This window comes from Periophthalmus magnuspinnatus, chromosome 8 (genome assembly GCF_009829125.3).
Source record: "Periophthalmus magnuspinnatus isolate fPerMag1 chromosome 8, fPerMag1.2.pri, whole genome shotgun sequence".
NCBI lineage: Eukaryota > Metazoa > Chordata > Actinopteri > Gobiiformes > Gobiidae > Periophthalmus > Periophthalmus magnuspinnatus.
In genome coordinates, this window is record NC_047133.1 from 15,813,968 (window position 1) to 15,840,891 (window position 26,924).

Sequence of the window (26,924 nt, forward strand, 5' to 3'; positions counted from 1 at the left end):
TACTCTCTACAGCTCAAATATTATCATAGTATAGAGACATTTTAAAAGTTCCCCAGTGGTACTACAAAAAAGTCCTCATGATAAATATTGACCGCAAAAGTAATCGTTCCACCTGTCATGTTTTGAACAGTGACTTGATATATCGATTATCACTACAGACCCACGACAACAGAGGTTATGTTTCCTTATAATATGTGGGCTCCCTAAACTATAATAACTCAATATACATAGGGTACATTTGTGAGACTTGGAGATAAAAACACACACACGTTATGACCAAGGTGGACCAAACATTAACAAGGACACAGGAGTCAAAGAGATTACAAAAAGTTAAATAGCTTTTAATTTAAGTTAATTTGAATTTACTTTTTACTTTGAAAAACTAAATAAATAAATGTGCCCAAAACCAAAGTAACAGCAAAAAGGAGTACCTAATGAGTGAACCAAAAAGGATGTACCAAAAATCTTATAAAATTAACATTTAACTAAAGTTTCATTAGCAGTTGCTCCTGCAGAAACTTTCATTTTTTTCTGGATTAATATTGTATTTATCTAGTACTACATTAAACTTCCAATATCCCTGTACTTCTTGTTTAAAGTATAGTTTAAAACAAAGCACTTACATCAGGGTCACACTCGGACATGGTCTCCCCCAGGTCTGAGTCCAGGCCTCCAGTGTACGTGTGCTCGATCTTGGTCTTGGCGCCATCTTGTGGTGAAGGGATGTGCTGTACACACATGTCCACCAGGCCTGAATGACACAATATTTATCAATGTTGGGAATAAATAAAACTTCGGTATGTAAGTGAAGCTAAGGGTTTGGGCTTTCAGTGTGATATGAAATCAGAATAATATATCATACTGAGAAAAGGTAAAAAAAAAGAAAAAAAACAGTAAATCAGAGATAAACACTGAAATAAACATTTGGCTGACTATGCCTGTCACAATAATCACTATATCGACTCTTGATCAGCGTATAAAAGTACTCTTGGGGTCAATACTTCTCATGTTACTTTTTCTTTGCTCTACTGGAACATTTTTGGTTATTTTTGTCTATGTGATCAGATTTAAACCATAACAGTTTGACTAAAAAACTTGTCTGACTCATTACAGACTCAAACTAATGACTGAACTGTTTTATTCTGTTGTTTATTTCTTGCAGCTCATGATTTTTAACAGTATTGTAGATTTATAATAGTTTTTGTGGTTTAAATCTGTACTTGGGTTTTAAATTAGTTCCAATATTATTATTTATCATCTATATATGGCTTAAGAGGTTATAGTTATAGTATTTCTACCTGTGAACTCTCCAAAGAAGCGATTGCAGACTAGTCTCAGCAGAGGTCTGATGTTCAACTTGAGCTCCTCTTTAGACAGATGGATCCCCAGTTCATCCAGAACTCGAGGGAGAGAAGTGTCCACGTCTCCAACCACCTACAAACAGTTTAACAAACACATCATCAATAAAGTCTCCCCATACATCTGCAGAAGAAAAGCAGAGTTTATATATCTTTAACATAGCCCTATAGAAAAGAATCCAGAGGTGTGACATCTGGTGAATGTGGTGGTCCATCCCTTTCAATCCAATTGTCTGGAAATGTTTGAGGAGCTCATAAAAGTTTGTAATCACATGTGTTCATAACTACTGAGTACAATACAACAAATCCAATTAATACATCTTATCAACTGCTTTTGAAATTACATTTTAAAACTGTAAAGAGGCTTTATGGACGCCCAGTATCACTCTTCATAATAATATAAAATGGACAAACCTGAGAGAGGATTTTGTAGAGCGGCTCCAGAACAAACTCCACGAAGCTGCGCTGGGAGTTACTGGTGGGAGCTTTTTTTGTGAACTTGCGGCTAAAATGATAAATAAACACGTTTAATCATTAGGGAAAAAAAAGAGTAATAAAAGAATGAAAATGAGACTGGATTTGAAATTACGTTTTGGGGTTGAAATAAATGTCTCCCCAAAGTCTCTGAGCGAACTCTGTGTAGTTAATGTCACCTGCAAACGATAAACCAGAAGTGACATGAATACAGAATGGAATCAATGATGTCACAGGTTATCGATCGATGACATCACAGGTTAATGATCGGTGGCATCAGGTTAAAAAAGGCGTTATGAGGAGAGTTTACCGTAAGTGTCTGAGTAGATCTTTGCAAACGAGCCCAGGGTGAAGCAGATGCTGTACTGAGAGCTCGCAAAGCAAACATTTCCCAGAAGAGGAGACACCACCACGTTCTCGTCTGTGGAGTATGTGCTGAAAGAGAAGCATAAACAAAACGATAAACATGGAAACACGGACTTCCCTTCAGTGTGTTTTTGATCTAGATCAGGGTTTGCAATCGCACTTTTAAGAGCCACATGTGGCTCTCTAAAAAGCCACCTGTGGCTCTTGTACATCACTTTGAGCAACTGTGGTTGTTTTTGAATGTGCTTTATAATTAAACTTGACTGCACAGGGTCCTGTATGGAATCACACTGGGAGGTTATGTTGAAAAATGCCTATTGTCACACAGAACATTAAGTATATATTATGTTTTTTCCCCTGGTACCACTGCATCATGGGTAAATCCCTGCAGTAATAATAATCATCACAGTGCAGAGCTGTGGGTGCGGACAGGGGATAGGTGAAACAGGAATGTTTGAGCACTCAAGCCTCAAATTTAGGACAATGAAGGAAACGCACATGAAACAGTGAAAATAACTTTGAGTAAAGTTAATGATGAGGGACAGTCATAAAAACTGAGAGAAGTAGATTGTACATTATATGTAGAGGACGAAGTGCTCTAGTAAAAATGCAGATACCAGAGCAAAAAATACTAAAGTAAAAGAATCACACACAAAAAATCTACTAAGTAAAAATATTACAGTAGGTAAGGCAGGTCTCACACAATAATAAAAAATACTTTTACTTTTCAGTGCTGTTCAAAAATGTAGTGGAGTAGAAAGTACAGATACTGCTAAAAAGTACACACTGTAAAATGTACTTAAGTACAGATACCTCAAATGTATACTTAAGTCCAGTATTTTACTACTTTTACATAAATATTGAAAACGTATTGTGAGTGGTGGAAAGTAATAAGCACTTGGGTGAAGTTGTATTTTAAACATTACCTGAGCAGCCCGTTGACCTCGTCCACAATGTGCCGCAGTTTATAGTAGGCGTCAGTAGGGGGCAACTTGAGCTCCAGGATGAGACGATCTACTTTGTTGATGCAGATGGTGATGGCCATTCGCTCCTGCACTGCATGTTTGATCAGACGCTCTGTATTCAACATCACCTGGAGACGAAAACATCAGAGCACATTTAAATCAATCCTATTGAGCTTGTGTCTCTATGGTTCTCATCTCTGACCCTGTGGATCGTTATGTTATAATTTACACATTTTAAATCACAATATTCATCTAAAACCACTTAATAAAATAAACAAATCCACTGATTTCTGCATTAGAAAACTGTGGTGTCCAGTGGGAGCTGACGTCGCCATAAATGTCATAACAAAGCGCTGCATGCTGTCGGCGCCCCCTATGGACACCTGCACATCACACTAGAGCGGCACATTTTTTTCATTTGTACCAAAATAACAAAGCGATGCTGCTGAATCCTACGAGTATCATCGATTCAGAAAATAAAACTGGAGAAGGAAGTGCGTACGTTGCAGTGGGTGTCACAGTGGGTGTCACAGTGGGTGTCACAGTGGGTGTCACAGTGGGTGTCACAGTGGGTGTCACAGTGGGTGTCACAGTGGGTGTCACAGTGGGTGTCACAGTGGGTGTCACAGTGGGTGTCACAGTGGGTGTGTACCGGTGGAGGTTAAACGAGGGTAGAGTGTTAAAACGGTGTCTTGGAAATAGTCGATTAAAGATTACTAAAACATGAATCACTGCAAATACAACTTCAGAGGCTCAATGAGAAGAAACAACTAGAACATGGATAAACATTTGAACAGAACAGTTTGAAGAACAGGGCGGATTTAACAAGCCTATTTTTCTGCTCTATTCTTGTTTTTTGCCCTTTTCTTTTTTTTGCTGTTCTTGTATAAATTATACCATAATGACCCACGAGTGTTGTAGATTATAGCTTTAGAACAAACAAACACAATAACGCTGATAAGATAAAAGAAAGATAAATATATTTTTTAACTGTAGTTTTTATGCTTTGCCAATTGTTCCATCTCTGGATCAATTTCCAAGCAAACTCGAAAATACATACTCCTTCTGCTGCGTCAATGAAGAGGACGATTCCGTCGGAAAGCCGGATACTGGACGTGACCTCATCGGAGAAGTTTACATGTCCAGGAGTGTCCATGATGTTGAAAAGGTAGGATTTACCCCTGGAATCTGGCAACACCATGGTGACTGGGGTACTTTTGATACCAACTCCTCTCTACAGAAAACAAATCATTAAATAAACAAAAACTAGCAAGAAGTGAAAAATCATGTTTGAGAAGTGACTCACCTCTTGTTCTGTAAAGAGTATGTCTGTGTACCGGAGCTGAAACATAAAAAAACCCAAAACATTTATTATTGCTGAATCAAGGTATTGATACTTTGCAGTGGCATCATGCTGGGGGTGTTCTACATGTAATCTCTATGGCGAAATGTTCAGCAGTTGCCACGGTGACACAATGAACACATTCACAGAAACTGTTTTAAGATGGTCTGAAAACTCCAAAAATACAAAACTGATTTAAACAGCACATCAGGAGCCTGTGGTCAGTCCGAGCTCATGGTCCTGTTTAGGAGTTTGATTTTACACAAAAAGGAGAGAGTGACTCACTGAAAAACTGTTGGCTAATGCTAATGCTAATGCTAATGCTAGATTGTGATTGTAATGTTATTTGAGAGGGACTTATTTAACAGCACAAATCAGTTCACCTGTTGTAGTTCAGATAAGTCAGTTCTTTCTGGTCAGATTGTGTTAAAATAAAGCTGATTAAACTTGAGTAACAGAGCCTCAGACAGTGCAGTGCCTACAGTTAGCATGACACCGGCAGGGCATGTTGATGATATCAGCTGCAAAGTATTAATACTGAAAAGGTCATTTTAGAAGCAAAAATACAGCACTTACGTCCAAGTCGTCTCGTTTTCTGATTTCTGGGTGTGTTTGTTCGATAAGGCAATCCACAAAGCAAGTCTAGAAAGAATAAAAAATATCTTAAATACTTTCATTGTTTACACACACATACATATACACAGTCTGTGGCTTAGGCATAAAACATTTTAGAAGTAGAGATGGAGTATAGATGGGGAAAGAAGCTTATCAAATTAGCATGTTAATAATCGCTGGCTCCTGACCTTGCCGTGATGAAGGTGACCACACAGGGTAACGTTACGGATCAGCTCTGGGCTGTCCATGAGATCAGCGAGGAATCTAAAAAACAAGACAATTACAATCATACAGATCTGACTTCAAACCAGTTCAAACATAAGAGTGTATGGTGAGTAGGTCATGTCTGTAGTATCTGTAGTATGTGTAGTATCAGTAATATGTGTAGTATACTACACACATGACAGTACTTACTCCATGTCATAAACTGTGGCTGGTAATTCCTGCTCCATCAGTGTGAATTTCCTGTGTTTTACAGGTTTAATGATGGGCTCTGAAATGGAAGAATAATAAAAGAAAATTAGGGAAGCACCACTGATACTACAGCTTCAAGCATCTGCAGACGCCCATATCAACGGATACCAGGGCAGAGACATCATTTATACTAGATATTTAGACTTTTGCCTTTTCCAAAATATTGTAAACAACAAAACCAGCCCAGCAAGAAACAAGTTCAAGTGATGGATCTGCCACCTGCTCGTCTCCATGGAGATGTTACTGATGTGCCTGCAATATTCCAGTGTGTTATTAAACTAATCTATCTTGCATTTATTTCATTACACATTTTTTATGGCTCAAAAAACTAAAACTGCATTGTTACTATGGAGACAAGTAAGTGACAGGCTTCAACAGAAAAGTCTAGGGATGCACCGATCCAGTTTGTTCTGTTCCGATACTGATGTCAATAGTCTGGGTTGTAGTTTCTTCCCAATACTGGCCATTATCAACCAACGTCAACTGATACTAACCGATATCAGAGACTGAACACCAGCATCAATACAAGTATCGTATCGGTATATCCCTCGAAATGTTACATGACGTACCTATTTAACATATTGACGCTAGCACTGTCACAATTACACATTTTGTTCAAAAGTTCAATATTGCTGATGTAAATATAGATGATAAATATTGAAAATGACTCAAAAACTCAAGAGCAGATTAAAACTACAAAAACTATTATAAATCTAGAATACTGTTAAAAATCTCAAGCTGCAAGAAATAAAAAGCAGAATGAAACTTTTACATCTTAAATCTTATCATATAGACAAAAAATAACCAAAAACACGATAAATATAAAAAAATTCCACCTTGCGTAAACTGAACGATGAGTCGATATGGTGATTATAGTGACAAATCGACTTTATGCTTTTGATGTTAGTGCCATATCACCAAACAAAACTAATAAAAACAAAGGACACTGGACCCTCGCAGAAGGAAAGGCCCAGATGTTGGTGTATAGCAGTAGTTTTACCTGTGAGGGGCTGTGTGTCTTCTTCTTGTACGATCGTCTCCACCTCGGGCCCATACACCTCCTCTGCTGTGGGGTAGTACTTTTTGTCCTCATGCAAAACCACTTCCATCCCTGGAACTTCTTCATCAGCATCTGCAGGCTCGTCGTCTTCATCGTCACCCCCCTGTTTACAACACAGGCAACATAAATGAGATGGAAAAATACTTTGAAATATGTAAAAAACATTAGGGGCAGCAGTGCTACTTGGGCGGGTTCTTCAGTGTAAGACCAGTCTCAAATACAAAGTTGAAAAAAAGCGTTTCAGCCCTTTGACCTTCACTAGTGAGGGGAGGATTATTTTTTTCCATTTGTCCCAAAATGACATGTATGACCTATTAAGATTAAATTGAAGAACAAACTAATTATGTCACAGGGGCACGTAGCAGTGGTGATGAAAACAGGTTGATCAGAAATATGGCATCTTGAACAGTTAAAGATTACTCAAACATGCAAAAATCCCTGCAAAAACAACTTTGTGTGGGTAAATGTTGAGGCGAAACATCTCCAATGAGGTTAAAAGTCAATTTTGTAGAATAGGCTTGATTAAAAGCTAGGAATAATCAAAAGTACCTCATCCATGTCTCTGTCCTCTGCATCCAAATCATCGTCATCATCGTCAGAGTCCAGCTCGGGGCCGATGTAGTTTCCAAACTCATCGTAAAGATCAGCCTCCATCTTCAAAGGAGCTGAAAGATGGAAAATCCTTGTTCATTATTAGATTACAGTAGATTACAGTAAGATCAAATAATCACTAGGAAATAGATAAAAACAAACACCACTGACCACGTCCAAACAGCACCGTGAAGAGTGAATGAATGATAAATAGTTGTGGTTGTAACATGGTTTATTCTAACTTTATGCCCTGATGAGGCTGTTATGGGCTCACTGGAGTTTACATTTTTAATAAAACAAACACAAGCCCAACAGCTGTGTTTGGAGACGCTCAAATGAAATGTTAGAATTTTGCACGGTCGATATAAGGAGAATAAAGAGATGTTTTATTACACTGCAGCTCAAACTCTACATGATTTTAAAGACCTGCTGTAGCATGCTAACGGCTAACATGCATACGAATGAATGAGACGTTCCTGCTACGTTTATGTCAAACACACAGGTTTTGCACAAACACTGAACTCTTAACTATTCCCCAGTAATGCAACAAAGTCTTACCAGCTCTCGATTCGACAAAATGGGTCTTTCTCTTGTATAAACGGCCTTAAAAGTTCAGATTTTTAGATAAATAAATCCCAAACTCCCGCCGCCATGCGCCGCAGAACCGCTTCCGGGTTTTCTTCTTCGGTGTTTCGGTGAGTTTCGGGTCGCTGCGCTTTGCTCAGCAGCGCCTCTGTCGGCTGTGTTGATTTTTTTTTCCTTCTTTTGCTTCTTGTCTTAAGTCCCGCCAGAGGTCGCAACTTCATCATGTTATTTTAAGCGTATGAAATGGACAGTAATAGCTCAGAGCTGTTTGTGATGTTTTCTTCACTGATAAACGCAAATAACTCAAAAATCAAAGCGCACAGATGAATTCTCTGTGATGCTTCTGTCTGTGGACATGTTATTACTTAAGGCTCCATCACTGACGTCATCAACAGGGGTGTGACGCTAACTGGAAGCACTGATGACACTGAAAGTCTAAAGCTTTTGTGCGGCATGTGACATTTAATCAGAATGAGATTATCACACAGAGGTTTTTCTTTGACCCAACACAGAACAGACGAGAGCCGTGAAACAGTGTAGACTCGGTGTGGCTCAGTGTGGCTCAGTGTAGACTCAGTGTGGCTCAGTGTAGACTCAGTGTGGCTCACTGTAGACTCAGTGTGGCTCAGTGTAGGCTCAGTGTGGCTCAGTGTGGCTCAGTATAGACTCAGTGTAGACTCAGTATGGCTCAGAGTAGACTCAGTGTGGCTCAGTGTGGCTCAGTTTGGCTCAGTGTAGACTCAGTGTGGCTCAGTGTAGGCTCAGTGTGGCTCAGTGTGGCTCAGTATAGACTCAGTGTAGACTCAGTATGGCTCAGAGTAGACTCAGTATGGCTCAGTGTGGCTCAGTTTGGCTCAGTGTAGACTCAGTGTAGACTCAGTGTGACTCTGTAGACTCAGTGTGACTGTGTGACTCAGTGTGACTCATTGTAAGCTCAGTGTGGCTCAGTGTAGGCTCAGTGTGACTCATTGTGGCTCAGTGTGACTCAGTGTGACTCAGTGTAGGCTCAGTGTGGCTCAGTGTAGACTCAATGTAGACTCAGTGAAGACTCAGTGTGGCTCAGTGTAGACTCAGTGTGGCTCAGTGTGATCAGTGTAGGCTCAGTGTGGCTCAATGTAGACTCAGTGTAACTCTGTAGACTCAGTGTGGCTCAGTATAGACTCAGTGTAGACTCAGTGTGACTCTGTAGACTCAGTGTAGACTCAGTGTGACTCAGTGTAGACTCAGTGTGATTCAGTGTAGACTCAGTGTGACTCAGTGTGGCTCAGTGTAGACTCAGTTTGGCTCAGTGTAGACTCAGTGTGGCTCAGTGTAGACTCAGTGTAGAGTCAGTGTAGACTCAGTGTAGACTCAGTGTGGCTCAGTGTAGACTCAGTGTAGACTCAGTGTGACTCAGTGTGGCGCAGTGTGACTCAGTGTGGCTCAGTGCAGGCTCAGTGTGGCTCAGTGTAGGCTCAGTGTGGCTCAGTGTAGACTCAGTGTGACTCTGTAGACTCAGTGTGGCTCAGTGTAGACTCAGTGTAGACTCAGTGTGACTCTGTAGACTCAGTGTGGCTCAGTATAGACTCAGTGTAGACTCAGTGTGGCTCAGTGTAGACTCAGTGTAGACTCGGTTTGGCTCAGTGTAGACTCAGTTTGTTTTTCGTTGACTCAACACAGAACAGACGTGAGCCGTGAAACAGTGTAGACTCGGTGTGGCTCAGTGTAGACTCAGTGTGACTCAGTGTGGCTCAGTGTAGACTCAGTGGGGCTCAGTGTAGGCTCAGTGTGACTCAGTGTGGCTCAGTGTAGGCTCAGTGTGGCTCAGTGTGACTCAGTGTAGGCTCAGTGAAGACTCAGTGTGGCTCAGTGTGGCTCAGTGTGGCTCAGTGTAGGCTCAGTGTGGCTCAGTGTAGACTCAGTGTGGCTCAGTGTAGACTCAGTGTAGACTCAGTTTGGCTCAGTGTAGACTCAGTGTGGCTCAGTGTAGACTCAGTGTGACTCTGTGTGACTCAGTGTAGGCTCAGTGTGGCTCAGTGTAGACTCAGTGTGGCTCAGTGTAGGCTCAGTGTGACTCAGCGTGGCTCAGTGTGACTCAGTGTAGGCTCAGTGTGGCTCAGTGTAGACTCAGTGTAGACTCAGTGAAGACTCAGTGTGGCTCAGTGTAGACTCAGTGTGGCTCAGTGTGATCAGTGTAGGCTCAGTGTGGCTCAATGTAGACTCAGTGTGACTCTGTAGACTCAGTGTGGCTCAGTATAGACTCAGTGTAGACTCAGTGTGACTCTGTAGACTCAGTGTAGACTCAGTTTGGCTCAATGTAGACTCAGTGTGGCTCAGTGTAGACTCAGTGTGACTCTGTAGACTCAGTGTAGACTCAGTGTGACTCAGTGTAGACTAAGTGAAGACTCAGTGTGGCCTAGTGTTGACTCAGTTTTGCTCAGTGTAGACTCAGTGTGGCTCAGTGTAGACTCAGTGCGACTCTGTAGACTCAGTGTAGACTCAGTTTGGCTCAATGTAGACTCAGTGTGGCTCAGTGTAGACTCAGTGTGACTCTGTAGACTCAGTGTGACTAAGTGTAGACTCAGTGTGACTCAGTGTAGACTAAGTGAAGACTCAGTGTGGCTTAGTGTAGACTCAGTTTGGCTCAGTGTGACTCAGTGTAGACTCAGTGTGACTCAGTGTAGACTAAGTGAAGACTCAGTGTGGCTCAGTGTAGACTCAGTTTGGCTCAGTGTAGACTCAGTGTGACTCTGTAGACTCAGTGTAGACTCAGTGTGGCTCAGTGTGGCTCAGTGTAGACTAAGTGTAGACTCAGTGTGGCTCAGTGTAGACTCAGTGTGACTCAGTGTAGAATCAGTGTGACTCAGTGTGGCTCAGTGTGACTCAGTGTGACTGTAGGCTCAGTGTGGCTCAGTGTGGCGCAGTGTGACACAGTGTAGACTCAGTCAAGACTCAGTGTGGCTCAGTGTAGACTCAGTGTGGCTCAGTGTAGGCTCAGTGTGGCTCAGTGTAGACTCAGTATGACTCTGTAGACTCAGTGTGGCTCAGTGTAGACTCAGTGTAGACTCAGTGTGGCTCAGTGTAGACTCAGTGTAGACTCGGTGTGGCTCAGTGTAGACTCAGTGTGGCTCAGTGTAGGCTCAGTTTGACTCAGTGTAGGCTCAGTGTGACTCAGTGTGGCTCAGTGTGACTCAGTGTAGACTCAGTGAAGACTCAGTGTGGCTCAGTGTAGACTCAGTGTGGCTCAGTGTAGACTCAGTGTGGCTCAGTGTAGACTCAGTGTAGACTCAGTGTGACTCTGTAGACTCAGTGTGGCTCAGTATAGACTCAGTGTAGACTCAGTGTGGCTCAGTGTAGACTCAGTGTAGACTCGGTTTGGCTCAGTGTAGACTCAGTTTGTTTTTCTTTGACTCAACACAGAACAGACGAGAGCCGTGAAACAGTGTAGACTCGGTGTGGCTCAGTGTAGACTCAGTGTGACTCAGTGTGACTCAGTGTAGGCTCAGTGTGGCTCAGTGTAGACTCAGTGTGACTCATTGTAGGTTTAGTGTGGCTCAGTGTAGACTCAGTGTGACTCATTGTAGGTTTAGTGTGGCTCAGTGTAGACTCAGTGTGACTCAGTGTGGCTCAGTGTGACTCAGTGTGGCTCAGTGTAGACTCAGTGTGACTCAGTGTGGTGCAGTGTGACTCAGTGTAGACTCAGTCAAGACTCAGTGTGGCTCAGTGTGTCTCAGTGTAGACTCAGTGTGGCTCAGTGTAGGCTCAGTGTGGCTCAGTGTAGACTCAGTATGACTCTGTAGACTCAGTGTGGCTCAGTGTAGGCTCAGTGTAGACTCAGTGTGGCTCAGTGTAGACTCAGTGTAGACTCGGTGTGGCTCAGTGTAGTCTCAGTGTGGCTCAGTGTAGGCTCAGTTTGACTCAGTGTGACTCAGTGTGGCTCAGTGTGACTTAGTGTAGACTCAGTGTGACTCAGTGTAGACTCAGTGTGGCTCAGTGTAGACTCAGTGTGGCTCAGTGTAGACTCAGTGTAGACTCGGTTTGGCTCAGTGTAGACTCAGTTTGTTTTTCTTTGACTCAACACAGAACAGACGAGAGCCGTGAAACGGTGTAGACTCGGTGTGGCTCAGTGTAGACTCAGTGTGACTCACTGTGACTCAGTGTAGGCTCAGTGTGGCTCAGTGTAGACTTAGTGTGACTCATTGTAGGCTTAGTGTGGCTCAGTGTAGACTCAGTGTGACTCATTGTAGGCTCAGTGTAGACTCAGTATGACTCTGTAGACTCAGTGTAGACTCGGTGTGGCTCAGTGTAGACTCAGTGTGGCTCAGTGTAGGCTCAGTTTGACTCAGTGTAGACTTAGTGTGACTCTGTAGACTCAGTGTGGCTCAGTATAGACTCAGTGTGGCTCAGTGTAGACTCAATTTGGCTCAGTGTAGGCTCAGTGTGGCTCAGTGTAGACTCAGTGTGACTCTGTGACTCAGTGTAGGCTCAGTGTGGCTCAGTGTAGACTCAGTTTGGCTCAGTGTAGACTCAGTGTGGCTCAGTGTGGCTCAGTGTAGACTCAGTGTGACTCTGTGTGACTCAGTGTAGGCTCAGTGTGGCTCAGTGTAGACTCAGTGTGGCTCAGTGTAGGCTCAGTGTGACTCAGTGTGGCTCAGTGTGACTCAGTGTAAGCTCAGTGTAGACTCAGTGTGACTCAGTGTAGACTCAGTGAAGACTCAGTGTGGCTCAGTGTAGACTCAGTGTGGCTCAGTGTGATCAGTGTAGGCTCAGTGTGGCTCAATGTAGAGTCAGTGTGACTCTGTAGACTCAGTGTGGCTCAGTATAGACTCAGTGTAGACTCAGTGTAGACTCGGTGTGGCTCAGTGTAGACTCAGTGTGGCTCAGTGTAGGCTCAGTGTGACTCAGTGTGGCTCAGTGTGACTCAGTGTAGACTCAGTGTGACTCAGTGTAGACTCAGTGTGGCTCAGTGTAGACTCAGTGTAGACTCAGTGTGACTCTGTAGACTCAGTGTGGCTCAGTATAGACTCAGTGTAGACTCAGTGTGGCTCAGTGTAGACTCAGTGTAGACTCGGTTTGGCTCAGTTTGTTTTTCTTTGACTCAACACAGAACAGACGAGAGCCGTGAAACAGTGTAGACTCGGTGTGGCTCAGTGTGACTCAGTGTGACTCAGTGTAGGCTCAGTGTGGCTCAGTGTAGACTCAGTGTGGCTCAGTGTAGGCTCAGTGTAGACTCAGTGTGACTCTGTAGACTCAGTGTGGCTCAGTATAGACTCAGTGTAGACTCAGTGTGGCTCAGTGTAGACTCGGTTTGGCTCAGTGTAGACTCAGTTTGTTTTTCTTTGACTCAACACAGAACAGACGAGAGCCGTGAAACAGTGTAGACTCGGTGTGGCTCAGTGTAGACTCAGTGTGGGCTCAGAGTGGCTCAGTGTAGGCTCAGTGTGACTCATTGTAGGCTTAGTGTGGCTCAGTGTAGACTCAGTGTAGGCTCAGTGTGGCTCAGTGTAGACTCAGTGTGACTCAGTGTAGACTCGGTGTGGCTCAGTGTGACTCAGTGTAGTGTATAGAGAGGGAACTGCACACACACATTTCAGTTATGGCTTTATTCCTGCTGGTTTTTTATAAACATTTCAGCACAGCACAGACAGACAGGTAAGTAATATACATAAAATAAAATACAGAAAATAACATTACAAACATTAAAAATGACATCTTTGGTGTAGAATCATATCCTTAAGTACAAAGACACTTGTTTTATTTAAATATATAGAAGCCTGTATAAAACGCTGTGATGCTTATGGGCCTATAGGGCCCAGCCTCCACCAGACTCTGTGTAGAGCCTATGTCTTTTATCAGACTAAACAAAGAGGAACATAATGATTAACCCGCTGACAGTGACCAGGCCAGCCTTAAACGTGAGCACGTGGCGGAGGCACGTTCGGACTTGGCCCCGCACTGACCTGACCTTTGTTTACCTGAGACTAAAGTCCTGTGGTTATAGATTTCATTCTGCCACGTGTTTGCGCAGGCGCTGTATCACCTCTTCAGCGCTCGCCCACGGCACGGTCACGGCTTTGAACTCTCCGGGCGTGGCCTCGTGCGTTTCGGTGATGAGGCGGTGCATGGGAAAGTCTCTGCGGGGGAAGGCGATGTCACGTGGTCCCAGGCACAGCGCGGGACAGAAGTCGTTTGCTCCATCTCCGACGTAGAACAACCTCTGGAACGGTCGGCCGCGCTCCTGCGTCCTGCGGGTCACATAATCGCGCAGCACTGTCTGTTTGCACATGTTCACGGGGCAGCGCGGGCAGTCGTGGGAGTGGAAGGGCCGCAGCACGAGGCGGCCATCCTTGTTGAACGTGGCGGGGTTGGTGAAGATGCGGTGGAAGAGCCCGCGTGCACCCGTGCGCCGCAGCCACGACTCGATGAAGAACGAGTTTGCGTCAGACAAAAGCACCACCTCAAAATCGGTCTGCGGCCGCGTGCGCAGGAACTGGAAAAGCGCGAGCATGCCCGGTGTGGCGGGAATCTTCTCCATTACCGCGCGCATGTCGCTCTCGGTGACGCCCTGCTCTGCCAGGTACGCGAGCACACGCTGCATGTACTCATTATAACGGCCCGGTTGATACGTGTCCTTGAGCCAGTCCGGGAGGTACTGTCCCGGGACCGTCTGCACCACGAGGTCATCGCTGGTCTCATCGACGATGGTTTCGTCAAAGTCAAAGACGATGAGAAAGCGCTTGTCAGAGGAGAGGTGTGGCGACGCCATGCTCCAAGCTGTGTGGACCTATAGGAGAAGAGTGATGTCACGTGAGTCTCTGCACCTAAATCAACATCACGAAGTACACAGGACCAGCACATCCCATAATAACCTCTGAACATGAACAGCACTGGGACTGCGCGCGCAAAGCGGTGCGTAAAATGTAAATGAGTCCTGTTTGGCCCCTCACATTTTACGCACGTTAAGATGACAGCTCCAGCACAGAGTCATTGTGGGTATTTAAAACATTTCCTCATTGTTTTTAGTTTTCAGAGGTGAGTTCAGAGAAAAGGTTTCTGAAGTGTCCTGATCTGATCTAACTCTGTAGAGACAGATATAGATGCGCTCTCTCCTGTGGCTTATTCACTCCACACTGTTCTCTCTATTGAATCCAGTCAGAAAATAAACACACTTTACCGTCTGCCTTGGTCCGGTTCCGCGCCGTGTCTCCTCGGGTCCGTCGCTCCGCGCTGGCTCAGGTTCACGAGACTTCCGCCGGTGGAAGGAGCGGTGCGAGGTTTTTATGTGACAGTCAAACCCGCTGTGGCTGATGGTGACATGACCGCGCCTCCGTGTCCGCCCCTTTAATAACAACTTACCCATTGTGCGCGCTCACGGCGGGGGTAACCACGAGAGGAGGGGGCGCGTGCACAGCGCGCCTCCTGCGCGCTCAGATGGAGGCTGAATGTTCCGGACGGCACAGTGCGCAAAGGACTCAGGTTTGAGCCAGAGACATGTCCCACAAGAAGATATCTGTGTCCTAATGTTTCCTCATCACAAACAGACCTGGAGTTGTGTTTTGTTTCATTCACACGTTTAACACATAAACCCTGCATATTTAGGCTTCTCTCAAACTGAAAACACACTGTTCCACCTTGTGATGTCATCATGTGGTAATACAAGAAGTGCTCCACTGTGTTTTTAAACTCCACACACCTTCATGAGAATCATTTGGATGATTTCAGAACCTGGAATTGTCAATCTCTACTGAACTAAAGGTAAAAGGAGCTTCATGACATCACAAGGTGGAACAGAGCATTTTGAGCTTTGAAAATGTAGACAGACTAATAATAAAGTGTTTTGTCTCATACAGGAGCTTTACAGTGAATGAGTGACATAAACATTTCAAAACCAGAAAAGCAACTGGAAGTCACGCCTCAGCAACAACCCACAAGCCACTCACAAAGATAATGTTTATGATGTTTATGACTTCTGCTTCAGGGCACAACTCAAATGAACAGGCACAGCAAACATCTGTGATCTGGGCAGAACAAATGTCCAAAAATCTATCATCAAATTAAAGCCACAGTGTGTAACTTTCTGAAAATAGAAACTTAAAACCATCTTCTTCCTTATTAACATTCACCAGGACTTAACTAGGACTAAACCAGGACTTAACCAGGACTTAACCAGGACTTAACCAGGACTAAACCAGGACTAAACCAGAGCCAAATCAGGACTAAACCAGGACTAAACCAGAGCCAAACCAGGACTATACCAGGACTAAACTAAGACTAAATCAAGTCTAAACCAGGACTAAGACAGATAACTTTTATGCCATACTGTGGAATTTCACCATCAAAGGACCAACATCTCCATAGAAACAAGAAGGTGAGATCCTCCTCCAGGCCAAATGTTTTTTGTGCAACAAACACAACAGGAAAACAAACATGCATCTATCTTTGGGTGCTAAAGTTACGCACTGTGGCTTTAAGGTGAATATAAGACTTCCCCCACATACACACACACACACAGACACACAGCCCAACTTTTAATGGAGAGAATGCTCAGTGTCCTCAGCAGACACTGATCATTCACACTGAGACGTGAGTAACACACTTACCTCACTCTCTCTCTCTCTCACCCCCCCCCACCACACACACACACACACACACACACAGTCTGTGTTTCCATGTAATAACCACAGCCTGAGCTCCAGAGAGGACCTGATATTGTTTTGCGCACGAGGAAGAATAGTCCAATAAAAGAAGAAACACGGAGCTTAATGAGGCGCGTGGAGCTGTGGAGACAAGGCCCTCTGCTTATCTACACACACACAGCCGGGACAAGTGCGCGCCTCCACCGTGCCTCCACCACGTCTCTCCACCATTGCGTGCCTCCACCGCGGCCTTAATGACGAGCAGCTGGGGCGAGAGACTATTTTCAAACCCAAATGGGAATGTAGATCCTACAGACTGTTATGAGGTGTGAGGAGGAAAAGAAAGAGGAGAGATGGAGAAAGAGGTAGAGAGAGGCGAAAGAGAGAAGTGAGGAAAGGGGAGAGAGAGCGAAAGCTGGACCACCCACTCAGCACTGAATCATGCCTCCTCTCCTCTTTCCTCTCCTCTCTTCTCTCTCTCTCTCCAGGGCACCTTACACAGCCCATGAATCACCAAATGTAACAGTGTCTGTAGTATTTTTTTTAGTAAAGGGTTAAACCTGAACAACATGGATCATGTGACACTTTAAAATAATCACACGATAATTAGACTTAATAAGCACAAATAAAGACTTCATGATCAGTGAGCGTTAATCCATGTTCTAACGCTGTTCCCTCCTCAAAAACAGACTTGGAGTTGTGTTCTGTTTCATTCACACATGTTTGAGTAACACTTTATTATTTATTGTGATGTCATGAAGTGGTAGTTTTCAAGTGAACAGCTCCTTTTACCTTTAGTTCAGTGGAGATTGACAATTCCAGGACTGAAATGATCCAAATGATTCTAGTGAAGGTGTATGGAGTTTAAAAACACAGTGGTGTTTCTTTCTGTATTACCACATGATGACATCACTAGGTGGAACAGAGTTTTCAGTTTGAGAGAAAAACTCAGCCTAAATATGCAGGGTTTCTGTGTCAAACATGTGAATGAAACAAAACACAACTCCAGGTCTGTTTGTGATGAGGAAACATTAGATCAGATCAGAGAGTCATAGGGGCCCTTTAAGGACTGTCGCTGGGGCAGGTGTCTGAAGTGAGACGCAATATTGATAAAGTAACTGAGCTGATCTAATGTAACAGAGCACGACCCGCCTCTGGCTTTAGGAGCAATGTCCCTTCTTTACAGAACACGGCCGACAACAGCGAACGAAGATACTCTTCAATCTAGAACAATCTGTCTTGAATTTGAAAAAATAAATAAATATATATATATATATATATATATATATTTTTTTTTTTTCAAATTCAAGACACATGTATGTTTTACTGGTGCACAAAATGAACTGTGCATTAACTTCACTGTGTTCAAAGAATAAAACCAATACAATGTATGAACTCACAACAAATTACACACCTTTTTTAATACTACCACACTGAAATTATTTTAATTTTTAATCTTATGTATTGCAATAATTAACTTATTGTATTTATGCAGTTTATTATTTTTAACATTTTAACACACACCCATCACCTAATGTCGGTAATGTGCTTCCGTGGTCCCTCCAAGATGTCCAATCAGAGCGCAGTTGTTGCCGGGATCCTCCCAGTCAATGCTGGGGCATCACTCTGGCCTTGTCTCATGCCGTGTCTAAATTCAAGTGCCCTTAAATGCCCTTAAATGCGCCATTGTGCCATTAAATTAAGTCTGGCGGGTACTTCGATAGGCATATTGAAGGGTGCATTTGTTGAATTGGGACACGGCCAGTGTCTGGAGACGCTCACAGTCCACGAATCATATTGGGTGCGTGTCTTGACCTCCGCCGAACCCCTGAGACTGACTCACCGAACCCCTAGGGTTCGATCGAACCCAGGTTAAGAACCACTGATCTAAAACATCAATGAGACAGTACATCACTGAGAGTACGCAGGCCGTGTACTTATATGGAGTCACAGTTTTGACATTCTACCGGCTAAAATACCGGGCTCCTTTTTGAAAATAGTAATTTGTGCTGTGGCTCAAATTGTAGAGTCATTTGGCTATTTTTGAAGGAGCCAAGTTCTGGGAAGGTTCTGTTTGAGCGTGTACTACACAGGGTACTACACAGAGTACTACACATGAAGCAGTGATGAGTATTTGATACGAGTTTGTGCCTGTGTCACACTACAGCTGCATCATAAAAAAACTACCACTTCATGACATCACAAGGTGGAACAGAGCATTTTGAGCTTTGGAGATGTAGACAGACTAATAATAAAGTGTTAATGTGTGAATGAAACAAAACACAACTCCAGGTCTGTTTTTGAGGAGGGGACAGCATTAGAACATGGATTAAAGCTACAAGAGTCAGTTTGTATTATATATCTGTGGCTGCTCCACCTCTGCACAAAAGCAAAGATTCTCTCCTGACGTGCTCAAGTGTTATGAAAACAAAACATCGAGGTCGGTGCTGCGTCAGAGTCGTAACACTGAGGTCTGACACAAGCTCAAAACAGGACAGACCAGAGCGGAACGACTGGCACATATTTAACTCTGGGTTTGATGGATAGAACTGTGCTAAATATTTATAATTTTATACCAGGTAAGGTACAGTTTGTGAAGAAAAGTACAAAAAAAAAACAAAACAGGACGCAGCCCCTTCCCGCCCGCACGGGGTTAGCAGGGAGCGGGCGCTTAGCAACACTGTCAGTGAAACCTTTTGCTAAAGCTATTTATGTTCATATCTTGATTACAGACAATGTTGAAAAAAAAACGCAGGATCATGTAGAGCGGGTTAATACGAACATTTAAGACAAAAATGAAGAGTCTGACAGCAGCAGTAACAGAGAGAGGAGCCACAGTTTTTACACAGAAGGTGAATTGGAGCCAGAGTCGATGGCGCCGGAAGTGCGCCCATGATCACTTCCTGTTTGGTACGGGGCGGCTAGCAGGTTAGCTACGTCCATTTATATATACAGACTATGCCATTACCTCTAGGTCATATCAACTGCCTGTGTCCAACCACGAAGTGCACTTTTAGTTCATGAGCTGTTTTCCAGTTTTAAGCTGGAAAAAAAAAAAAAATTAAACTCTGACCCACTGCCCCACATCCCTGACCCACTGTAAGCACACTGGAAAATCTCACTGCCATAGATAAGACACGCACAGGGTTGTGATAATAATGGCTACTTGTTTACTTCTCAAAGTTAGCAGTCAGTTATTGTACAGTTAATGTACATTATCAAAAAAGGCCCACTTGTTTCAATTTCTCCTCAAACTCCAAAAAAACAAAACAAAAATAAAACATACAAAACAAACGGGGACATTATAAAGCTGCTCATTTTGTACCAGACAATAATAATAAAATACGTGATGCTACATTAAGTGGTTAAAATACAAAGGGGGAAAGTATATCGATTTTTAGACATCTTTAAAGAATATACAATGTTATTTTTTATTACTAACGAGCCAAGGATTTTAGTAAAAAGTGCATTCTAGTTCACAAAGAAAGGAGGAGTATTGTAGGCAAAACGAATTACCAAAAACAGCGATGCTTTAGACAGAAACGCAAAGTGAACAACAGAACAAGAAGGTCCACATCTGAACAATCATGATCAAACAAAACATTATGACTACTCAAGAGGACAGCCATTTTGGACAGGTTCACGTGTGGAAAGGTGCTTATGTTTTGGTAATGCTGGTCCAGAGTTTATGCAACGACATCATGATGTTCAGAATTTTATATTAGTCACTGGTGAGTAATGACATTTTCTCCTGTAAAAACTCCAAACACTGAACCTAAAATGTGACACAGCTGCTGCAGTTTGAAATTAATATAAAAGTCACAAATATTTAGTTTGGACCTGATTCCAAAACGCTGTCGATCAAACCTGTTGCTAATGCTAGAAGGAGCGACCTCAGGAAAGACGGCGCCTCATTTGTCTGTTATTAATGTTCATATCTTGATTTACAGACACAATAGTGAAATAAAAAAAAAAAAACAGGATCATGTAGAGCGGGTTAATACGAACATTTAAGACCAATATGACGAGTCGATGGAGCTGGAAGTGCGCTCATGATCACTTCCTGTTTGGAACGCGGCGGTTAGTGCGCTAGCTATGTCTATTTATATAAAGAGTCTATGGATCAGACTCGTTTAAGGCGAGAGGTTCAGTTCAAGGTGTTTCTTAGTCTGTGTTGAGGAAATTATTTTTATGGTGTGAGTTGAAGTTTCCTTTATCTCCCCCTGTCGCTAAGCTATAAAGATAATTTGAGCTAAAAAAAAAACAACAGCTCAATGGACAAAAATTAGACCAGATAAAACCAAACACATTTGTCTGTTGTGTTCATAGCTCCGTCTCTGCATTTTTCAAATAAAATGATGTCGCTGCATAACCTTTGAACTCTGTGCATGGGGCAAGTGCACAATACATTTTAAAGCTGCATTATGCAACCTTTCTGGTGGAACGTCTGTCACCTGCTGGTCTCCATGGTGATATTATTGCTTTATCTGGAATAGTAAATATTAAAATGTTTTATTGTCATGAAACGGGGACAACACCAGGCCAAGTTACAGGTCACATCTGTGAAGAGGCAGTTCCTCTCACAGTAAGCAAGCACGTGTGTTACTAAGGAGGGAATAAAACTGGTAACTGAATAAATAGACATTCATAATGCCATACTGTGGAACATTCCAGACAGATAAAGACGAAACATGTCTGTAGCTGGGTTTGAGATGACATCACCACATTCTAAAATCTGAAAACCCGTGGAGACTCGCAGGTGGCGGACCCTGTGCCAGAAAAGTTCCACAGCGCAGCTTTAACAGCTAACAGGTGGTCCTAATGTTTTGCATGAATGATCTCTCCATCACTCCCGTCCTCCACCCGAATGTTCTCCTCCTTTCATTGCCTTAAAAACATCCACTCAAACATCAACACTTGCACCTTTTCACCCAGCGGCCGCACTTGGCTCCACACAATGCATCGTCAGATCCTCCCTTCCCTGCGCCTCACCCACGCAGCGGTAAAGTGCAGAGAATACACACACACAAAAAAAATTTGACAAAGGCTTTTCGAAATTATATACAGAGACAGAGATCGGTGTGGCAAAACACTAGCCAAAGCACAGCAGTGAATCTGGGGCACGATACCGAGCTGGCAGGGTAATTCTAGGGTTTGGATTCAAAATGGAGACAGGCTAAACTACAGAGGTTAGCCACTCAAGACTGAACGCTAACACTGTGCTAGCAAGGAGTTTGTGTTAAAGGTACTATGTTTACTTATTAGATATTTCCATGTTGTATAGCCTACCTAATGGAGCACATAAACATAGACTGTATAAAGAAGTGGACTAAGTGGAGTCGAATGCTATGAGTTACAAAAGAAGCTCATCAACGCTAGCAGTTATAGCGACAGATTTGGAGCCATGTTCTATATTTGGAATTCTGACAGCAAGTATCATAGCAACCAAACAGCCAATCCAGAGCGAGGCTGTTGAAGGTTACGGTCATATCTTAATTTATGGACATAATAGTGAAATAACAATACCACAATCATAGAGCGAGTAAATATGAACATTTTTAGACAGAGTTACAGAGAGGGGCCACAGTTTCTCAATGTAAAGGGAATTGGAGCCAGAGTCGATGGAGCCGGAAGCGCACCTATGATTACCTCCTATTTGGAACGTAGCAGCTAGCAGGTTAGCTAAGTCCATTTATATATACAGTCTATGTGTATAAAGCAGTTTTGGGGGGGACAAGAAACAGGAAACGGAAGTACAAACCTCTGCTACCAAAAGAATTGAATTAACACTGATCTGAGTCTTTCCAAAAACATTACATTCTCAAATGTAATTCGACATTTTCTCACCTAAAACGTGGTACGATTTATAACTGTGTCTTGTCCTAACTTTTCCTATGCTAATAGCGTTATAGCTAGTAACAATATAGCTAAACTAGGAGCAATGCTTAGAACATAAACTTGAGTCCTTATGTGGAGGCAACATTCAATGCATTTGAGTACAGAGCAGAAGGTGATGTTCACATAATCTGGAATAATGTTAGCGAAATGGATTAAACTGTTGAGATGGAGGTCCCAGGTGAATAGTACAGGCATGAATGACCTTTGAACCCGTATAGTTGAACAGCAGCAGAGGAGGTGTGATCCTGATGAGGCCTGCGTTTGGCCTCTCACAGTGGCAGTAGTGTCCTGTTAAATGTACAAGCTTTTACCGACCATAAGAAAAGTTGAGGTTGAACTGAGCTGAACCAGTGGCAGTATTGTTTTTGTGTGTGCTTGAGATCGCCTCGGTAACCTGCATAACGTGGACTGTGTCACAACAAAAATCTGAATCTCGATGTCTAAAAACATCCTCAGAGACTACATAATTTTATGATATTTAACTGCAGGAAATGAAATAAAAGTGGGAAAAAAAAACAAGGAATGAACAGCACCTTTAACTTGTCGTGAATCTCTTTGGTCCAGATTCACGGAACATTTACAAAACCGCTTTCTTGTCCTTGTCCCACTGTAACCTACGACACAGCTTCTCTCCAACGAAACCCTCTGCTTCAGGAAGTTCAGAACAGTCGAACATTCATTAAACGTGTGCATCCCAAACCCAGAGCGTAGGGAGTATTAAACCCCACGGTCCGACCCATGTGCAGCTAAAGGTCACTTAAACATGAAGCGAACTGAGCCGTGAATCCTAATGTCGCACGCCAGCAGCTTTAGATGAAACGGACACTCAACGCAGTGTCTCAATGGACTGGGAGAAACAAGAACGGAACTATATATACGGAGAGCTGCTCCATATAAACAAGTCACTCTGAGAGACTTTTACAGAGGTTAGGGCTGTTAGAAGAGGTGGACATTTATCTTCTTTCAGGCAGGGACAGAAGAGGGGACCAAGGAGAGAGGAGAGGGGACAGGTGCCAGGGGAGAGGGGACAGGGGATAGAGGAGAGGGGACAGTAGAAGGGAGAGGTGACACGGGACAGGTGACAGGAGAGAGGGAGAGGTGTCAGAAGAGGGGACAGGGGAGTGGCTCAGTGCTGCTGCGGAGCCTTCTCTGTGGGACCCATGTGATGCAGATAACTGTCCTCGTGTCCGCAGTGGTTCAGGCCTTCGCTCTTGAACAGGGCGGGGGGAGGGGGCAGGTGTGACCCGGGGGGCACGGCGAGAAGGTGGGGTGGGGCGTTAGTGAGGTGCTGCTGGGCTGTGGGGGGGTGAGGAGGGTGGTGGTGGTGGTGGGAGGGGTCGGAGGGGAGCTGTACATGTGCGTATGTGTGTCCCATGGGCGCTCTCTGAGGCACAGGCGCTGTCGACACGCTGAGACCCAGAGGTGCAGAGGAGGAGATGGGTGCAGAGGAAGTGACGGGTGCAGAGGCGGAAATGGGTGCGGGTCCCGAAGGTCCCGGGCTGGAGGCGGTGGAGAAGGTGTTGGCAAATACGCGCACTGGGACAGATGGTGCGCTCTGGAGCATCATAGGGGTCGTGACCCGGAAGCACTTCTCCTTGTGAGCTTTGAGCATGTTGGAGAAGCGGAAGCGCTGTCCACACACCTCACAGGGGTACGGCTTCTCCCCCGTGTGTGTGCGGCGGTGACGCTTCATGTTGGGACGACTCGTGAAGCTCTTCCCACAAATCTCACAGATGAACGGCTTCTCTCCTGAAAAATGCAAAACATAAAATGTCACAATACGTCACAAAACATCAGACCTTTTGTCCATTGGTCTGATGCACACAAAACAACACATCTACAACACTGCGCTCTGTGGGTCCAGTCTGCGCTCTGTGGGTCCAGTCTGCGCTCTGTGGGTCCAGTCTGCGCTCTGTGGGTCCAGTCTGCGCTCTGTGGGTCCAGTCTGCGCTCTGTGGGTCCAGTCTGCGCTCTGTGGGTCCAGTCTGCGCTCTGTGGGTCCAGTCTGCGCTCTGTGGGTCCTCTTTACTTGAGTTCTGCAGCCCTATGGTCCACCAGAGCCCTGAGGTCAACTGGTGTATTCTTGTGAGTGCAGTTTGAGTCAGATACACAGAGATACAGATTAGTTTTGAGAGCTATTGCCACGCCCCCTTTTCAGTCGACCAAGCTGTCGACAGTACATGTCTATAATCGCATCAGTACATTAGGACCATTAAGCCACTGTCACTAGTCAAGTAAAAGTACAACTATAAGTACAACTAAGTAATCAGAATCATATCTGGATAATAATAATGACGTGGACTACACAGACTCCGAGCGAATGGTCATTCATATTATCCTGAGGCAGTGTGAACACGACCTCAGAGAGCAGTGACTGGGCCAATGTGAACCCAACAGTGTCACTCTGGACCACAGTAAACGGCCGGTCCATAAGCGAAACACGAGGTCTCAGAGCGGCTCCACAATCACTCTGGAAAGGGTCGAGTGCAGTGTGCTTGGAATTGGGAATGGGTGCTGCAGAGCTGCTCTCTGATGAGGCCATTTGGATCAACTTAATATCAGACACAGTCTCCACCTTCCTCTGTTTGCGCAGGTGAGCCTGGGTCTGTCTGTGTGCATTTCGCCACAGGTCAAAGAAAAGACCTCCACATACAGGAAAAATGAGTGTGAGTATCCCCTCCCTTCAGACAGATATAAGGCAGTGTCCAGCAGTAATCTGACCAGAAGAAGCCGCTTGGATGAGCAGCCAAACGTCTTCACTCCTACAACTTTTTGTGCGGTTGACAGATTTAACTTTTAGCTTGTATAATGGATCAGACCTGGATGATTTAAGGATTACACAGACATGAGTAAGCGTGAGTGTTGGTGGTAGGTTCAGTCAGTCTGTCCCAGGGCGGCTGTGACTACAATAGTACCTCACCACCAAAGAGACTGTGTGTCTGAAAAAGCGCTGTATAAGCCCAGTGCATTCTTAATATTCAAATAGTCTTTGGTTGCAGCCTTACGTCACATCAGACACACAAACCTACACCAAACTTAACAGGAGCCTCAGCGTTTACGAGTGACATTTAGAGTTCCACTTTAGAGTTCCACTTTTATATCTTGCCTCCAAACACAGACAGCTCTTTTCAACACGCGCCGCCATTTTGAGTTGGAGGTCTTTGCTGCCAGCCCACCCACTCGGCAGGGAGCCATTACAATTCACAGTCGGAGAAGCGCAGGCGAGGAGCTGAACCAGAGGAGCCGCGTTGGATTGGCGCTCTCATTAACCTCCCACCATGGAGCCTTGCAATGTGCTGCACCCACCCACACAGCCAGCCATTAGCATGCTGCTCAAGGGCTCTCCGAACGCACATACGCTAACAGAAAGGTGACAGCTAATGTGCTAATCTAGCACTGCTACTGTTAGCCTTTTGGAAAAGTTTGGGGAAGCAGACATTTTAGGATTTAAAGGGCCCACATTATGCCATTTTCTCATCTCTGTTCTAATATTTTGCTGTCACAAACAGACCTGGAGTTGCATATTTAGACTGAGTTCTTCTCTCAAACAGAAAACAACCCTTGTGATGTCATCATGTGGTAATACAGGTGCTCCACTGTGTTTTTAAACTCCACACACCTTCACTAGAATCATTTGGATCATTTCAGTCCTGGAATTCCCAATCTCTATTGATCTAAAGGTAAAAGGAGCTGTTAACTTGAAAACTACCACTTCATGACATCACAAGGTGGAACAGAGCATTTTGAGCTTTGGAGATGTAGACAGACTAATAATAAAGGGAGAAAACACAACTCCAGATATGTTTTTGAGGAGGTAACATGGATTAACGCTCACAATAGCGGATTTTATGTAAAATAGGACCTTTAAACGCACACGCTCGAGGGTTGGGTGTGTCTCTGTCCTGCATTGGGCTAAATCAGCAGCTAGCTTTGGGAAAAAGAGAGGAGAGAATAATTACATATCACAAATAGAATAGTGGCAGAGCACCCACCCAGAGCTGCCATAGAGCTGCAGTGAAAGACACAGGACACACGGCCGAGTTTAGCCGTACAAGCAGCAGAGCGGTTGGGCAGAAGCATGTGTCTGGCTACTCATTACAAACCGCCATGTATGCACAGCTCCGTTTGAAGCGACTCCTCCCTCTCATTACAAAACTGGACCTTAGTGTTCCCTGTGGCTGCGTTCCTTTTTAGGGAGACTGATGGGAGACTCGAGTTTAAAGTATGAACTGTGAGCAGGGATATTCTGCAGACACATGGGCATTTTATCTTTGGTGAAGCAAAAAAGCAAGGAATTTTGAGATAAAGTTTGACTCTTTTTGGATTGAACTAGAGATGCTGGATTAGGGAAAAACAGTATAAACGCCTCATTAATTCATGCTTAAAAGGTCCTATATTACACAAAACTGACTCTTGTAGCTTTAAGTCATGTTCTAATGCTGTTACCTCCTCAAAAACAGACCTGGAGTTGTGTTTGTTTCATTCACACATGTTTGAGTAACACTTTTTTATTCTTCTGTCTACATCTCCAAAGCTCAAAACGCTCTGTTCCACCTGGTGATGTCATGAACCACTCACCCA

General features: G+C 44.0%; 3 protein-coding genes across 3 annotated transcripts in view; all 3 read right to left on the reverse strand.

The window, feature by feature from the left end:
- Positions 1 to 7,983, reverse strand: part of eftud2 (elongation factor Tu GTP binding domain containing 2) — a 28,431-nt gene extending 20,448 nt beyond the window's left edge. The window contains exons 1-14 of the mRNA XM_033970846.2: positions 7,804 to 7,983; positions 7,204 to 7,319; positions 6,595 to 6,757; positions 5,535 to 5,613; positions 5,309 to 5,384; positions 5,082 to 5,147; positions 4,470 to 4,505; positions 4,224 to 4,397; positions 3,125 to 3,291; positions 2,143 to 2,267; positions 1,948 to 2,011; positions 1,773 to 1,863; positions 1,299 to 1,434; positions 624 to 751 (exon numbers count right to left, since the gene is read on the reverse strand). Coding sequence (XP_033826737.1) covers positions 624 to 751; positions 1,299 to 1,434; positions 1,773 to 1,863; positions 1,948 to 2,011; positions 2,143 to 2,267; positions 3,125 to 3,291; positions 4,224 to 4,397; positions 4,470 to 4,505; positions 5,082 to 5,147; positions 5,309 to 5,384; positions 5,535 to 5,613; positions 6,595 to 6,757; positions 7,204 to 7,308 — 1,410 coding nt within the window. The 5' untranslated portion in view covers positions 7,309 to 7,319; positions 7,804 to 7,983. The remainder of the gene's footprint in view (positions 1 to 623; positions 752 to 1,298; positions 1,435 to 1,772; positions 1,864 to 1,947; positions 2,012 to 2,142; positions 2,268 to 3,124; positions 3,292 to 4,223; positions 4,398 to 4,469; positions 4,506 to 5,081; positions 5,148 to 5,308; positions 5,385 to 5,534; positions 5,614 to 6,594; positions 6,758 to 7,203; positions 7,320 to 7,803) is intronic.
- Positions 7,984 to 13,400: 5,417 nt separating this feature from the next.
- Positions 13,401 to 15,195, reverse strand: phospho1 (phosphoethanolamine/phosphocholine phosphatase 1). The gene is made up of 2 exons (XM_033970974.2): positions 14,984 to 15,195; positions 13,401 to 14,593 (listed from the first exon to the last, which is right to left on the reverse strand). Exons 1-2 carry the CDS (start codon positions 15,167 to 15,169, stop codon positions 13,814 to 13,816), a joined length of 966 nt encoding a protein of 321 aa, XP_033826865.2. The 5' UTR covers positions 15,170 to 15,195; the 3' UTR covers positions 13,401 to 13,813.
- A 4,394-nt stretch (positions 15,196 to 19,589) lies between these two features.
- znf652 (zinc finger protein 652) overlaps positions 19,590 to 26,924 on the reverse strand; it is a 36,267-nt gene continuing 28,932 nt past the window's right edge. The window contains exon 7 of the mRNA XM_033971824.2: positions 19,590 to 24,092. Coding sequence (XP_033827715.1) covers positions 23,470 to 24,092 — 623 coding nt within the window. The 3' untranslated portion in view covers positions 19,590 to 23,469. The remainder of the gene's footprint in view (positions 24,093 to 26,924) is intronic.

What these genes read in the sequence shown, in the direction of transcription:
- phospho1 (XM_033970974.2), bottom strand. Translation starts at nt 15,169, where the DNA reads ATGGGTAAGTTGTTATTAAAGGGGCGGACACGGAGGCGCGGTCATGTC. An exon ending in GAACCGGACCAAGGCAGACG is followed by an intron (nt 14,594 to 14,983) that starts GTAAAGTGTGTT and finishes CTTCTCCTATAG; the next exon opens with GTCCACACAGCTTGGAGCAT.